Source organism: Dryobates pubescens, chromosome 35, assembly GCF_014839835.1.
Source record: "Dryobates pubescens isolate bDryPub1 chromosome 35, bDryPub1.pri, whole genome shotgun sequence".
NCBI lineage: Eukaryota > Metazoa > Chordata > Aves > Piciformes > Picidae > Dryobates > Dryobates pubescens.
In genome coordinates this window covers 3,835,329-3,851,755 of record NC_071646.1, presented here as the reverse complement: position 1 = coordinate 3,851,755, position 16,427 = coordinate 3,835,329, and the positions used below count along the sequence as shown (strand labels likewise).

At 55.4% G+C, this 16,427-nt stretch overlaps 1 protein-coding gene across 3 annotated transcripts in view; it reads right to left on the bottom strand.

Annotated features, from left to right (window-relative positions):
- Positions 1 to 13,681: 13,681 nt before the first annotated feature.
- Positions 13,682 to 16,427, bottom strand: part of RAP1A (RAP1A, member of RAS oncogene family) — a 43,639-nt gene continuing 40,893 nt past the window's right edge. For all 3 annotated transcript variants that reach the window (XM_054176407.1, XM_054176409.1, XM_054176408.1), the window contains 2 exons: positions 16,020 to 16,135; positions 13,682 to 13,758 (listed from right to left, as the gene is read on the bottom strand). In XM_054176407.1, the coding sequence (XP_054032382.1) occupies positions 16,049 to 16,135 (87 nt within the window). In that variant the 3' untranslated portion in view covers positions 13,682 to 13,758; positions 16,020 to 16,048. The remainder of the gene's footprint in view (positions 13,759 to 16,019; positions 16,136 to 16,427) is intronic.

Here is a 16,427-nt window from a genome sequence, read left to right as displayed (position 1 = left end):
CCAGTTCCAACCCCCCTGCCATGGGCAGGAACACCTCACACTACAGCAGGTTGCTCACAGCCTCCAGCCTGGCTGCAAACACCTCCAGGGATGAGGCTTCCACCTCCCTGGGCAGCCTGTGCCAGTCTCTCATCACCCTCATGGGGAAGAACTTGCTAACATCCAATCTCAATCTCCCCACTTCTACTTTTGCTCCATTCCCCCCAGACCTATCACTCCCTGACACCCTCAAAAGTCCCTCCCCAGCTTTCTTGTAGCCTCCTTCAGATCCTGGAAGGCCACTTCAAAGGCAAGCTTGGATGGAGCCTTGAGCTGGTCATGGCAAGGGGTTGAAAGTAGATATCTTGCATAGAATAGAATAGAATAGAATAGAATAGAATAGAATAGAATAGAATAGAATAGAATAGAATAGAATAGAATAGAATTAACCAGTTTGGAAGAGACCTTTGAGATTATCCAGTCCAACCTCTCACCCAGCACCATCTAATCAACTAAGCCATGGCACCAAGTGCCCCATCCAGGCTCTTCCTAAACACCTCCAGTGATGGTGACTCCACCACCTCCCTGGGCAGCACATCCCAAGGGCCAATCTCTCTTTCTCTGAAGAGCTTCCTCCTAACATCCAGCCTAAGATGATGTTGATGAGCTTCAAGCTGCAGCCCTGCCCATGTCCCCCCCACATGGCTCAGAGATGGAACCTGAGGGGAGGGAAAGCCTTGGGGCTGGAAGAAGCCCCGGGGGAAGCAGTGAGGCTCTGGAGCTCCTGAAGAGAGCTCAGTGCTGTGCTGTGCTGGCATAGCTGAGGAGCCCAGGGAAGAGAGGGAAGAGGGAAGGAGTTAAAAGCTGTCTGCAGGCAGAACAAAACCGCTGCTGCTGCACTCATCGTGCTGGCTCCGCTCCCCTAATTACGTTATTTAACAGGATACCCTCTCATTGAGTTTAATTACTCACATCATTTGGGAAGTAATTCACAGCACATCCCTGCAGGGTGCATGAGTCTGAGTCGGGAACAATGTGCTCAAGTCTTCCTAGCTACATGAAAGGGGAAGATGGAGAGGATGAGGCTCAGCCCAGCAGGCACCAGGAGAACGTTGGCCAGGGAGGGTTCTTCCTCCCGGGGAAGGATTGTCCCCAGGGCAGAGCCCCCAGCCCGTGCCCCCCACCAGCACTGCGGATGAGAGCACAGCTGGGGTCACACTGCAGTGAAATGTTCGTCTGGAGGAGAGAGACCTCATTGCTCTCTACAGCTCCCTGAAAGGAGGTCGGAGTGAGGTGGGGTTGGGCTCTTCTCCCTAGCATCGGGCGATAGAATGAAAGGAAAAGGCCTGGGGAGAGTTAGGTTGGAGATGAGGGAGAATTTCTTTGCTGCAGGCGTGGTGAGGGATTGGCACAGGCTGCCCAGGGAGGTGGTGGAGTCCCCATGCCTGGAGGTGCTCAGGAGGTGTGTGGCCGTGGGGCACACGGGGCCATGCTTTGGGGGCCATGGTGGGGCTGTGCTGACAGCTGGACAGGACGATCTTAGTGGCCTTTTCCAAGCAGTTTGTCACCCGTGGGGATGGGTGCCGAGCCCTGGCTGGCCAGCCATCCCCCCTCCCACCTGCAGGGCTCCCGCACCCCAGTGGGATGTTCAGGATTCCTCCTGCAGCCCCAGCCCCCAGCTGCCGCCGGTGGCGGGCGGCTGAATGCCATTCACGCAGCTCCTTGTCCCCCTCCCCGTCCCCGTCCCCGTCCCCCCTCGCCGAGCAGCTGCAGATTAATTGTCCCTTTGATAGGGGTGGGTTCCTGCCAGGGACGATTCACTCGTGTCTGGCTGACAGGCAGAGCCTCATCCCCCCCCGCCCCTTCTCCCCCCAGCACACCCAGACGGCAGCTCACTGCCCGCAGCCCTCCCTCCCAACCACCCCCGGAGCAAAGAGCTGCTCTTCATCCCCAAGGAGCCTTCATCCAACAGCTCCCCTCGCTGCTGACCGCTAAAAGTGCTTTGATCCCCACCTCCCCCTCCTGCAATGCTGCTGTTTCCTCTCCAGCACGGCGCAGCAAACCAGGAGCTGGGCACTCCCCCTCTCCCTTCCCTTCCCTTCCCCTCCCCACCCCAGCACCCACTTGTTTGGTTTCTCCACCGTCTTTTGTTAAGTTCCCGACTTAATTAGGATGCAAACAATCCCAGAGGAATGTTTAATTAATATTATAAAGCAACAATGGGATGATTAAGCAAGTCTGGGCAGCTGCTATTTATACACAGGGCATGTGGCACTTGTTGGGGGCAGAGTGTGTCAAGGAAAAAGAAAGAAATCATTCCAGGGACCTCTCTGTGTGATTTTTATTGCTTGTTTTAATTGTCTGCTTCAGTCCTTTTCTTTTCTTTGTGTTTGCTCAGGCAGAGCAAGGCACAGAGGTTTCGCTCAGAGTCTCTCGTTCAGCTTAATTACAGAGCGAGAGCCTTCCGGGAGGAGCCTCCCTCCCACCCCTGCTCCTCTTCCACAGCCACCAGGTCTCCAGAAAGGACCCAGCGAGAAGCCTTGGGCAATGGATGCCCTAAAACTGGTCCAGGAATAGCAGCAGGGAGGCCACTTCAAGCAGAACAAAATACCCCCGAGGACAGAGGCTTTCAGGCTGGAGGGGCTGTGCCAGGAGCAGCAGCAGCAGCAGCAGCCCCCTTGGCTGCCCCATCCAAAGGGATGCATGGAGCTGTGAGGTGTCTGCAGCAGGCTGCCAGCACCACCTCCCACCCCCGGGGAGTTAGATGTGCTCCTCAAAGGGTTCAGTGATGCTCTCCTTGACAGCAGCTTCATGGCAAAGGGGTTCAGGGCATTTGCTACTTACAAAACCTCTCCTCTTTGCTGCTCAGAAGGCTGCATGCGACCTGAAGTAATTGGTTTGCTCTTGCCTTGGACTGAGCTCTTTCTGCAGCTCCTAAAAATAAACACTTGATTTCTTCTGCTTCCCAGAGAGCCACCTCCACCAGGAGCAGTGACCACACAGCTGATGAAAAATTAAAGGAAGTGGGAAATCCAAGAGCAGTGAAACGAGAGCCAGCACCAGGGCTCTGGCTCCCTGGTCAGCTCAGGTTCTAGCTTCCTGCTGAGCCCAGGCTCTGGCTCCCTCATCAGCCCTGGTTCTAGCTCCCTGGTCACCCCAGGCTCTGGCTCCCTGGTCAGCCCAGGCTCTGCCAGCCTGGGCATGGATGAGGCCAAAGCAGCTCATCTGCACTGCCTGGACCACCAGTGGCTGCAGGAGAGGGGCAGGTGCCCAGCCCCCAGACACCCAGAGCAGGCTTCAATGGCATTAGGGGTGCCTGCACCCAGCACAGCCCCAGGGATGGGGACCCTTTCTCCACCCTTTCTCCCTAGGAAATCTACTCCTGGCAGCTCCCAGAGCTCAGCCCCAGGCTGGCAGGCGGCCGAGGAGACACCCAGGAGCCTTTTCCCTCCTTCCCAAGGGCAGTGGCTTTGCCTCTAGCTGCTCTGACTCATCCTTAGGTGGCTCACTCAGCACCTCACATTCAGTTATTACTTCAGCCCTGGCCCCACTCTGGGAAGCTTATCTCACACCGGATCCTCCTGGGTCAAGCCCTGAACACTGCTAGTTTCAGAAGGAGAGAGCCAGAAGCTGCCCAGCAGCTGCTAATCAGACTCTGCATCATCAGCTGAAGGGAGGAGGGGACCACCCTGAGCTCAGGAGTGCAGCAAATCCAGGTCATGGAACCATAGAATGGGGCAGAAGAGACCTTCAAAGGTCATCTTGTCCAGCTCCCCTGCAGTCAGCAGGACATCTCCAGCTAGAGCAGGTTGCTCAGGGCCATGCCAAATCTTGCCTCTCCTGATGTTTTTAACCCCCTCCAGGCTTTTCAGCTGGGAAAGGGCACTGAAAGAGTTAACCATGCAAATCCCAGCTGATGACCAAACTCCAAACTCACTGGGGGCCAGGTTTGTGCCCTCTGGATACAGCCTCCAAGCTCCAGAGTGACCTGTGGGCATGAGGCAGTTGGGGCTGCTGGGTGCTTTGATCCTCCTCTTGATTCAGGGGCCTGGGTGGATTTTCCTGGCAGCCCCAAATCAAGACAATTAGAGTCAGAGAATCAATAAGGTTGGAAGAGACCTCAGAGATCATCAAGTCCAACCTGGCACCCAACACCTCCTGACTACTAAACCATGGCACCAAGTGCCTCTTCTTAAACACCTCCAGGGATGGGGACTCCATCACCTCCCTGGGCAGCACATCCCAAGGGCCAATCTCTCTTGCTGGGAAAAACTTTCTCCTCACCTCCAGCCTAAACCTCCCCTGGCACAGCTTGAGACTGTGTCCTCTTGTTCTGCTGCTGCTTGCCTGGGAGAAGAGCCCAACCCCCACCTGGCTACAACCTCCCTTCAGGGAGTTGGAGAGAGCAAGAAGGTCTCCCCTGAGCCTCCTCTTCTGCAGGCTAAGCAACCCCAGCTCCCTCAGCCTCTCCTCCCAGGGCTGTGCCCCATACCCCTCCCCAGCCTCCTTGCCCTTCTCTGGACACATTCAAGTACCTCAATGTCCTTCTTAAATTGAGGGGCCCAGAACTGGGCAGATCAGAAGACTTCACTCCAAGGGCAGCAAAACAACATCTCCCTTGCTCCACTAGAGCCTGAGGGGGGCTGCCAGGGGAAATAAATCCCTGCCCCCGATGGAGCCCTGCAGAGGATGGAGGTTTTCTTGGGAATTCCTCTGTGTTTCTAATAGGATTGCAGAGAACAAGAAGCTTTTCTTTGCCATTCTGGTTTCTGGCCAGATTGCTGCACAAGCCAATGTCAAGAATCAGTCACCAAGGTGCAGGTTCCAGGAGAGAATCCCACAGGTACAGAGGGGGTTGGCTTTGCTGCCCCTCACAGGAAGATCTCCAGTTCAGTTTCTCTTTGCTGTGACACTCGAGGCCAGGTCACAGATTTAGCTCTTGGTTCCTCTGAGTCCAGCCTCTGCCCTTTGCAGCCCTGCCAGGGCTCTGCCTTTCCCTGCTCCTGCAGATTAACCATGAGCAGCCCCCAGGCTCGGGGCTGCCTCGTTTCAAACATCATTTATCACACAGGATTATGCTGCAGGGGCTCCTGAGCAGTCATATTGAATAACCTAAACTGCTTCCCATCAAGCCAGCCCCCCCTGTGAGTTTAAGCCAAACTGACACAGCAGCTTGACACTGCTCACTGGCAAGGGAAAATGGGCACAGGGTGCTGGATGGGCACAGGGTGCTGGATGGCCACAGGGTGCTGGATGGCCACAGGGTGCTGGATGGCCACAGCCCTCAAAATGTTGCAGCCACAGAGAGGATCAGAGGATTGTGTGGGTTGGAAGAGACCTCTGAGATCAAGTCCAGTTGTCAACCCAACCCCACCATGGCCACCAAACCGTGGCCCCAAGTGCCATGGCAACACATTTCTTGAACACCCCCAGGGATGGGGACTCCACCCCCCCCTGGGCTGCCTGTTCCAATCCCTGACCACTCTTGCAGCAAAGAAATTCTTCCTCCTCTCCAACCTGAAGCTCCCCTGGTGCAATTTCAGGCCATTTCCTCTCATTCTATCACCTGATGCTAAGGAGAACAGACTGACCCCCACCTCACTCCAGCCTCTTTTCAGGGAGCTGTAGAGAGCAATGAGGTCTCCTCTCAGCTTCCTCCAGACTGAATCCCAGTTCCCTCAGCTGCTCCTCACCAGCTCTGCTCTCCAGACCCTTCCCCAGCTTTATTGCCCTCCTCTCAGCCCCTCCAGCCCCTCAATGACCTTCTTGGAGTGAAGGACCCAGAACTGAACCCAGGATTTGAGCTGCAGTCTCACCAGGCAGACCAAGGGGAAGGCTGAGCAGGGGTAGGAGGTGTCTGAAGCCACTTTGTCCCGGGATCTGTAACGACCTGGCTAGGACAGGGCAGCAGAGCTGCTTTCACTCAGCTCCAGCACCCCTCCCTCACAAAGGGCTGCAAGAAGCTGGAGTTCCCTTTCAGTTGTGGGAAGGGGAAAAGGCAGAGTGATGAACTCTGATCTTGCTGAGAGCTCAGCTCCTGGCGGCTGCTGCTCTCCCTGGGGCCACTCCGAAGGACACCCGGGGGGGTGGGGGGCGGGAGGGGGTCTCAGGTTTCTTGGCTGCAGAGCAGCGCTCCATGGAAATTAATCCCTGGAGCCTGCGGCTGTGCTGGCCCCGTGTGGCACCCACTGCCCGCGGCCAGAGGCTGCCCACCGCTGCCTCACCCAGCTCCAGCATGCCTCTGTGTGCTCGGCGCCCAGAGCCACGCCGGGCCCCCTGAATCTCTCCTTTGTTGCTTGATGCTGGGCCGTGGCAGGCAGGAGCAGCTGCTGGCCGTGCCAGCCGTGCCGCTGCCGTCCCTGCGGGCACGGCTCGGGCTCGCTGCCAGCGCCCAGAGCATCCTCCCTGGGCAGCACAACAGGCTCCTCATTCACCCCCCCGGGCTGGCGTGACATGCCAGGGGAGGGGGGATGGCTGTTGGCCTTCCACGTGGGTACCACCCAAAGAAAATGCCAGAGGTGCTGGAGCTCAGGCTTCTGCCTGGGACCGGGAAAGAGACGGTGCCAGGGGCAGTGCTGTCCCGAAGGGAGGTGAAATCAGGACCCAAAGGGAGGTGAAGTCATGATCCAAAGTGAAGTGAAATCAGGATCCAAAGAGAGGTGAAATCATGATCCAAAGGGAGGTGAAGTCAGGACCCAAAGGGAGGTGAAGTCAGGACCCAAAGGGAGGTGAAGTCATGATCCAAAGGGAGGTGAAATCAGGACCCAAAGGGAGGTGAAATCAGGACCCAAAGGGAGGTGAAGTCAGGACCCAAAGGGAGGTGAAGTCATGATCCAAAGGGAGGTGAAAGCAGGACCCAAAGGGAGGTGAAAGCAGGATCCAAAGGGAGGTGAAATCAGGATCCAAAGGGAGGTGAAATTAGGATCCAAAGGGAGGTGAAAGCAGGACCCAAAGGGAGGTGGTGAAATCAGGATCCAAAAGGTGCAGGTTGGATTTAGTCTGGAGCTGGCCTGGCCACCCCAGCAGGCCTGGCACCTCAGACACCAGCACAAGGCTGCAGTTCCAGCTCTGTCACTGGCTTGTCCAAAATCCTGACAAATAATTTGCTCTCCCTCTGCTGCTGCTCTCTCCAAGTGCATCCCGTTGGAGAAGAGGGACAGAGGGTGCAGGACAATGTGGATCACAGGGTGTCACTCCCTGCTCTGGCCTCTGCTGGCTGGAACAAGCCCAAGGAACAGAGCCAAGTTTCCTGCTGTGCAACTTCCCTGCAAAGTGAGGGAGAAAAGGCTGGTGGCATTCCCAGGATGATCCAAATACTGTTTCCCAACACTGGGATTAGGCAGCAACAGAGCTAAGGGCAAGAGCCTGGCCTCAGCCTGGAGCAGCCACAGAGGCACAGCCCTGTGCCAGGGCTACTGGGAGCCTGCAGCACGGCTAATTAGCCCTGGCAGAGCCTCTAATTAGTCTGTTTCTAGAGCTGGCTTGGGGCTCTGCACTGAGCTGCCCCAGGCTGGGAGCTCAGAGGGCACTTGCTGGCCAAACCTGCCTGTCCCCAGCTCTGACCACGGGCAGGAGATTCCTGCATGGCCCTGGCAGAGCAGAGACCTCTCCGAGGCACAGGCAGGAGGAGCTCCTCGGGGAAGGGAAGCTCCAGGTGAGTGTTGGGTGCAGGAAGCCATCACAACCTGCTGCCCAGTACCTTGGCTGGCAACAAAACCAAGCTGAAGGTGCAGGAAATGCCCAGAGGCAGCAAGCTCAGCCAAGTGCTGGTTTTGCTGCTGGGCATTTTCCTTGTGATGCAGCTTCGTGATGCTGCTGGGGACCTTCCAGAGCAGCTCCTCTGGCTGCTCCTGCTCAGGGCTCATCTCTCAGCTTGGGGCTTTCTCTCCAGGAAGACCAGAGCCAGGCTCTGCCCCACGTTGGGCAGACCACACTGCAGCCAAATGCCAGGATGTGGAACGGTCACTGCAGTGGGAAGCTGTGAGGAGGATGGTCCAGCATCACCCTGGCCATGTACTGCACAGTGCCTGCTCCCCCCCAACAGCCAATTTCACCTCTTCAGTGCCTGAGTTTGGGGCATGCTGCAAAGGTTGACACTGAACTTAAGGTTGAGCTTCTCCTGTTGCTGCTGGTGACCTCCCACATCAACACACTGCAGCTGGCAGGGTCACAGAATTGTCAGGGCTGGAAGGGACTTCAAGGCTCAGCCAGTTCCAACCCCCCTGCCATGGGCAGGGACACCTCACACCACAGCAGGTTGCTCACAGCCACATCCAGCCTGGCTGCAAACACCTCCAGGGATGAGGCTTCCACCACCTCCCTGGGCAACCTGTGCCAGTCTCTCACCACCCTCATGGGGAAGAACTTCTTCCTAATATTCAACCTGAATCTCCCCATTTCTAGTTTTGTTCCATCCCCCCCAGTCCTATCACTCCCTGACACCCTCAAAAGTCCCTCCCCAGCTTTCTGGTAGCCCCCTTCAGATACTGGAAGGCCACAATTAGGTCTCCTCAGAACCTTCTCTTCTTCAGCCTGAACAGCCCCAGGGCTCTCAGCCTCTCCTCACAGGGCAGTGCTGCAGTCCCTTCAGCATCCTGGTAGCCTCTGTTGGACTCTCTCCAGCAGATCCCTGTCCCTCTTGAGCTGGGGAGCTCAGAATTGGCTGCAGTCTCTCTTCATAGAAGGTCTCTCCAGTTTGGAGGCAACCAGCTGGCTCCAAGGACAATGCAACACCTCCTCCCCAGCTCTTGCTTCACTGCCATGTTTGGCTCAAATCAAAACTGGATCTGGCAGCTCTCCAGCCAGGGAGGGCATCACTGGGCAGTTCCTGGCTGTTCCACCAACCCAGGCTGGATGGGAGGGCAGGATTTAAAATAGCCCTCAGATAACACCAAAAATAGAGAGGCAAATAGAGGTGGAGAGGTTGAGGAGCAGGCTGGCTGCACAGACAGCAGTGAATCACCCCAGCTGAGGCTGTGCCAAGTCCACATGGATAGGAGCTGGATGGCTGAGGGGACTGGGAGGCTTCACTGGGTTCCTGTGTTTGGCTGGGTGCTGCTCACAGGCAGAAAGATGAAATGAGTTCTGCTCTCTGTGTCTTCATTTTACCTTTTCATTAGGCCACCTTGGGGCTCTTCAGTCTGAAGAAGAGCTCTGCACCACCTCCCCCCCAAAGCAAAGCTGACAGAAGATTGAAATGGGGCTCAAAAGCTCTTTAACATAAAGATTGGAGAGGAAGGGAACTCCAAACATCCAAAGTTTGTGTCTTGGGGGGGGGGGGGGGGGGGGGGGGGGGAAGAAAAGGTTTCAAAGGCAGAAAGATGCTCTGCAGAGCCTGACTTTGCCAACACTGATCTGACTCTGAAGAGCCAACTGAAGGCCTGGCCACCAGAGTCACCACCAGCACTGCAGCCAGTCCTGGGCTCCCCAGCTCAAGAGGGACAGGGATCTGCTGGAGAGAGTCCAACAGAGGCTACCAGGATGCTGAAGGGACTGCAGCACTGCCCTGTGAGGAGAGGCTGAGAGCCCTGGGGCTGTTCAGGCTGGAGAAGAGAAGACTGAGAGGGGATTTAATCAATGTTTATCAATATCTGAGGGCTGGGGGGCAGCAGGGAGGGGACAGGCTCTGCTCAGCTGCACCCTGGGGTAGGACAAGGGGCAATGGATATCAACTCCAGCACAGGAGGTTCCACCTCAACATGAGGAGGAACTTCTTCACTGTGAGGGTCACAGAGCCCTGGAGCAGGCTGCCCAGAGAGGTTGTGGAGTCTCCTTCTCTGGAGCCTTTCCAGCCCTGGATGTGTTCCTGTGTGACCTGTGCTGGATTCTCTGCTCTGGCAGGGGGGTTGGACTGGATGCTCTTCGAAGGTCCCTTCCAACCCCTAACATCCTGTGATCAACTCCTTTCTGAACATTCAACACCAGAGTGCTGCAGGACGACACAGCCAGGCAGCAGCACCTGCTGCAGGATCCACGGGCAGAAGTGGAGCTTTTGTGCTAAAATCCGTTGGAAAGAAGGGAAAAAAATCCAGGGAGAAAACGAACTCGTGTAAGGCACAAAGGGAAGGGCTCTGAGGAGCCTGGAGCAGCAGCCAGGGCTTCACCCTCTGCAGGGTTCTCGCTGCGCTGCGCTGCGCTGCGCTGCCACCGCCCCAGCGCCGGCCGCTTTCCCACACTCCCATCTAGTGGCAAACGAGCACGGGAAGAGCCTCCACTCCCCTTCCACTTCTTGCTCCAGCATTTACATCGAGTTTACTACCTCTTCGGGAGCGCAGGCTGCCCTTCCTGCCTCCCCATGGAGCCAGCCGCGGGTGAGCAGAGGTTCCATGGGGTGCTCGGCGTGCAGCCACCATCGGGTGCCCCTCAGACACCCACCCCTCTGCTTGGTGCTCAGGAGCAGGCCCTGATGTGCCTCAGGCAGCCCCTGTTACAGACAAAAACTTACCTTCACCAGTCCAACCAGAGATGCCATGGGAAGGGCTGGACTGGGAGATGCTGCAGGGATGCTGCAGCCCCAGCCCCACACACATCAGCTGTGCTGGCAGGGGTAAAGCTCTTGGAGTCATAGAATGGTGTTGGTTGGGCAAGACCTTTGTCAACCAGTCCAACCATTCTCTAACTCTGCTGAGGCTGGTGCCAAGCCATGGCCCTCAGCACCACATCTCTGAGGTACTGGAGCACCTCCAGGGGTGGGGATTCAACCACCTCCCTGGGCAGCCTGCTCCAGCCTTTGAGAACCCTTTCAGTGGAGAAGTTTCTTCTAATGTCCAACCCAAACCTTCCCTGCTGCAACTCAAGGCCATTTCCTTCTGTCCTGTCACTTGTTGCCTGGGAGAAGAGACCAACCCCACCTGGCTCCAGCCTCCTTTGAGGTAGTTGCAGAGAGCAATGAGGTCTCCTCTCAGCCTCCTCTTCTCCAGGCTGAACAACCCCAGCCAGCTCCCTCAGCTGCTCCAACTCCAGACCCACTCCAGCCCCTCAGTGTCCTCCTCTGGACCCACTCCAGCCCCTCAGTGTCCTCCTCTGGACCCACTCCAGCCCCTCAGTGTCCTTCTCCAGACCCACTCCAGCCCCTCAGTGTCCTCCTCTGGACCCACTCCAGCCCCTCAGTGTCCTTCTTGGTGTGAGGGCAAGATCCCTCTCCTGCTGTGAGCTGAGCTGAACTCACCCAGATGCTCCCTGTAGCCAGAACAAAGGCTGTGGCTGTGTTTGCAGAGCAAGAGGCAGGCAGCCAGCAGCAGGTAGATGAAAATTCCTTTATTACTAAAATATTTGTACATTTAGCAAAGTTAACCAACCTGCAAGCCCATGCTCCTGCTCCTCCTGAAAAAGGAAGCACATAGGAAGGTTGAAGACAACCAGCTAAGGAACTACCTTTGTCCTAGCAGCTTGTTAAGTAGGCAGATGCTTGGATGTTGTCACGCCGTCAGCATCCAAATGTTTGCGTCCAGTCTTGGTTGGGCCGCACTTCAGAGACTGGGAGCTCTGGCTCAGCCAACAGCTGCTTCACACAGGTTGAGAAAGAGCTCTTCCTAGCAATTTCTTCCCCTGCTTCCTGACCAAAACCACACAAAGGCTCCAGGAACAAACTGCTCTCCAGCTACTGCATTTCCACTTCCCGTTGCCGCAAGCAGGACGGAGCCTGGCCTCCGCCTTTTCTCCGCTGCTGAAGATAGGTTTTCTCCTCTCACTTAACTCAGAAGCAAAGCAGGAGCAGGTCCTCCAGCACTGCAGGAATTCCAGCAGCATCACACCCAGGATGGGGCTCGGGCCCCCAGGCTCCCCCACAGGTGGTTTCTTGTCCTTGCATACAGACAGGAGGGAGGCCAGGCACCGGCGGCTCTCGTCGCATCCTGCTCCTTTTCCACTTGACAAAGCCAACAGGGGGTCGAGAAAGAAATCCAACAGGGATCTAAAACCAACCCCAAAAAATGGAGCAACAAGTCCCCTCAGCTGACTGCAGGTGGGGGAAGGGGAACGTTTGCCAGCTCTCAGCTGACATCTGCCGTGTGGAAGCTGCCTTTCAACACAACCAACTTCCAAGCTCCACAGCTCCGCTTCCAGGTGCTGGCCAGGAGAGATGGTTCGGGGCTGCTGCCCGCCCCGGGGTGGCACTGTCAGAACCCAGGCATTCCACCCCAAAAAGTACACGGTGGTGTGCAAGCAAAGATCAGAGGAGAAGTCAGACCTTGCTACAGGATGAAAGCAAAGTTGTAGAGAGAGGAAAAGAACTGCCCAGAGGGAAGCACTGAATCCAATCTTCAGCCAGCCGGGAGAAGGTCCAGAGGAGGTCGGGGGGGAGCCTGCTGCGCTTCAGCGGGGAGCGAAGAGATGGCACTGGGACAACAGCAGGCTGCTGGGACTGCTCAGAACAGACAAGTGGATGGAGCCAAAGGGAAGAGGAATCCAGAACACATGGGAGGAGGAGGAGGAGGAGGAGGAGGAGGAGGAGGAGAGGGAGGAGAAGGAGGAGGAGGAGAGGAGGGAGGAGAAGGAGGAGGAGGAGAGGAGGGAGGAGAAGGAGGAGGAGAAAGAGGAGGAGGAGGAGAAGGAGGAGGAAGAGAAGGAGAAGGAGAAGGAGGAGAAGGAGAAAAACCCAAACCCAACAACACAAAAAAAACCCCAAAATAAACCCTGGAAAACCAAAGCCTGGGGGTGGAGGTGGGGGGGGGAAAAAAACAAACCCCAGTAACAAAACCACAGAAACCAAACTGAAAATGGACTCAAATTTAATCATTCATAAAAGCTGTAATTCAATCTGTGACAGTAAAACACAAGAAAGCAAATATTAGAGTTGGTTTAGTATATTTTTTATATATATATATATATATAATTATTTTTACCTTTTTCTTTATGCTTTTCAAGCCATAAAAATGCTCCCAGCTTGGGGTTGGGCTTTTTGTTGTGTGTGTGTGTTGTTTCCCTAGAAAAGACCTTTGTGTTTGGGCCTTTCCCAAAGCACAAACAGTTTGTTTGCATTGGGCTCTAATCAGGGCAGAAGGCCTTTAAATAAACCCCAAAAATGAAGTCAATGACTCAAAAAAGAAACCCCAAACCAAACTCCTCTCCCCTCCCCCCCAAAAAAAAGAACCACCTCAAAGTTATTTGTTGCAGTGAGTTCAGAGAGGGGGGGGGGGAGCTTCAGATAATCTATCTCTGGTTATAGAGAGGGAAAAGAGAACAGTGGGAGGGGAGGATTTTTAGTGCTTGGGGGGGTGGGGGAAGGGGTGGGAGAGAAATGATGGTCAAAGGGTCAATATGGACCTGGAGTTACGGTAGCAGTAGCTAACATCTGCAATGCAGCCATGCTCCTCTGGGTGAGCACAAGCCAGAGGCAATCAGGTTTCTTTTCACAGCTGTTAATTGCTATGGCAAAAGGAGGAGTATTATGGTCTTAGATTTCCAAGACAGAGAGAGAGAATTGTTTCCTTTCTTTTCTTTTTGCCTTCCTTTCTTCCTTTTTTCTTCTTTCTTTTCCTTCCTTCCTTTTTTCTTTCTTCTCTTTTTCCTTCCTTCCTTCCTTTCTTCTCTTTTGTATTCCTTCCTTCTTTTTTTTTCCTTCCTTCCTTCCTTTGCTCTTTTTTGTTTCTCCCCAGGGGCTGTGTGCAAACCAGCTCAAAGATCTAAATCCTTCCCCCAGGATATCACAAACCAGGAGAAGCTTCTTCAGATATGGTCTTAATTTCCATAAGGTGTTGAAGTCGGGGGGGGGTTGGGGGTGGGAGGGGGGAGGGGATGCTGGCACTTTCCATTGAGGCAACAGTTCTTCATTCCTGTGATCTAGAGAGAGGGAGACAACAGTCAGAGACTCACAGAATGGGATGGGTTGGAGGGGACCTTAAAGCTCATCCAGTTCCAACCCCCATGCTATGGGCAGGGACACCTCCCACCAGCCCAGCTTGCTCAAGGCCTCATCCAACCTGGCCTTGGCATCCATGACCTCCCTGGGCAACCTTTCCAGTGTCTCCCCAGCCTCACTCTAAAGAATTCCTTCCTCATCTTCAGTCTCAGTCTCCTCTTTTCCAGCTCAATGCCATTGTCCCTCCTCCTGGCACTCCCAGCCCTCGTCAGAAGTCCCTCCCCAGTTCTCTTGGAGCCCCTTCAGGTACTGGAATGCAGCTCTAAGGTCCCCCTGGAGCTTTCTCTTCTCCAGGCTGAACAACCCCAACCCTCTCAGCCTGTCCCACAGAGGAGGTTCTCCAGCCCTCTGAGCATCTTTGTGGCCTCCTCTGGAAAAGTTTCTCCTCCTGCCCATGAGTGAGCTGGAAGCTTCCCCCAGCAGCTGCCCACACAAACACAGCACTCCAGCAGGAAGAGTTTATCTCCCCCAGCCATGAGCTTGGCTCCCACCCACCCCAAGTTCAGAGGTGCAGAAAGGAAAGAGACTTTGGAAGCTCTTAGCAAAGGGTTCTTGTTTTATCAGGAGGGCAGCAGAGCAGTGCCAGGCATCACCCTGACCTCCTGCTGTGGTAACCACAGTGACCTCCCAGCCTGTCTGCTGTCCCAGACAGGCAGCCTGCAAGTGGGTCCTGAAGTCAGCAAGAGATGAACCATTTATGGGAGGGAGACTTCATCCTTGCTATCTCTGGGATGCTCTTAGTCTACTGAGTTGGAAGCCTCCCTGGGTCCCACTCCAGCTCTGGTGTGCAATGAACTGGGGAAGAGATTAAGCAGCAATGAGGGACACACTGTGCAGGATTTTCATAGACTCAGTAAGGAAAAGACCTCAGAGATCACCAAGTCCAACCTATCACCCAACACCTCCTGGCTACTAAACCATGGCTCCTAGTGCCACATCCAATCCCCTCTTGAACACCTCCAGGGATGGGGACTCCACCACCTCCCTGGGCAGCACATTCCAATGGCTAACAACTCTCTCTGGGAAGAACTTTCTCCTCACCTCCAGCCTAAACTTCCTTGGGCCCAGGTGGGTCCTCAACCTCCCACCCAGCCCTGTCTCTGCACGGTGCTGAGCAGCACCACTCCTGTGCCAGCACTCTGCCAGCTCTGGGGCAGCCTGGGGGATGTTGCTGTACCACAAACTGCAGCTACAGAAATGCAGCTTTCCTCTCAGGAGTGCAACAGAGCAGCTGTAAGCACACAGAGTGCCCTGCCAAGACACACAGGAAGGTTATTTATAGCTGTGTCCAACCTTGGGCTGGTTTCTTGTTTCTGTTTTGGTGGTTTTGCCTCTTTTTTTCTGGTGGGCAGCTCTTGATTTCTGTGCCACTGATCTCCCTCTCCCCACCCAAACTGAGCTGCTGTTGTCTCCCCTGCTCCTAGGACTGAGCTGCTGCAGCAGCAGCACAAGTTACACAGATGCCACTGGATTTTAGCAGGAGAGAAAAAAGGAAGCAAAACTGAGCTGAGGTGGCACAAGACAGAGGGAGAACCTGCAAGAGTGAAAAGGAAGCTCCTGCTCTGCTGCATTCAGCAACCCAAGGCAGAGGAGAAGGGCAGAGAAGCAGGCTGGGTCACTCAGCACCACTGCAGGACTTTATATCTGGGAGCAGGGAGGAGGAAGAGGGGAGGGAAGAGAGGGAGGAGGAAGAGGGGAGGGAAGAGAGGGAGGAGGAAGAGGGGAGGGAAGAGAGGGAGGAGGAAGAGGGGAGGGAAGAGAGGGAGGAGGAAGAGGGGAGGGAAGAGAGGGAGGAGGAAGAGGGGAGGGAAGAGAGGGAGGAGGAAGAGGGGAGGGAAGAGAGGGAGGAGGAAGAGGGGAGGGAAGAGAGGGAGGAGGAAGAGGGGAGGGAAGAGAGGGAGGAGAAAGAGGGGAGGGAAGAGAGGGAGGAGGAAGAGGGGAGGGAAGAGAGGGAGGAGGAAGAGGGGAGGGAAGAGAGGGAGGAGGAAGAGGGGAGGGAAGAGAGGGAGGAGGAAGAGGGGAGGGAAGAGAGGGAGGAGGAAGAGGGGAGGGAAGAGAGGGAGGAGGAAGAGGGGAGGGGAGAGAGGGAGGAGGAAGAGGGGAGGGGAGAGAGGGAGCAAGCCTTCTCTGCTGGGATCAGCTCCTGGTGCTGAGCTGTGGGTGGAACTCAGCCCCCTCTTACCTGGCTCAGAGCTGCTGCACAGTGGGAGTCTAAAGCAGCAGACATGATTTCTTTTTAGGCTTCTTCTTTTCCACTGGTGTTTTCCTATTTATCTGTCTGACCAGGTCATAAAAGATCTGAAAAGGAGAAACACAAACTGAGAAATCCAAGTGATGAAACCCTGTGCAAGTGCTAGAAGCTCAGCTGCTAACCCTGGCCTGGGGGCTGCAGACTCATCAATGCAATTAAACAGCTGCATTTACTCAGACCAAGGAGAGGGAGCAGGGAGGGAGCAGGGAGGGAGCAGGGAGGGAGCAGGGAGGGAGCAGGGAGCTCCTGTCCTGCACAGCTTATGTGTGGCCAAGGGTTTCAAAGAGCACAGCAAGGAAATGGCAGCAAACCCTTTGCTCTGGGAAAGGAGAGGGAAAC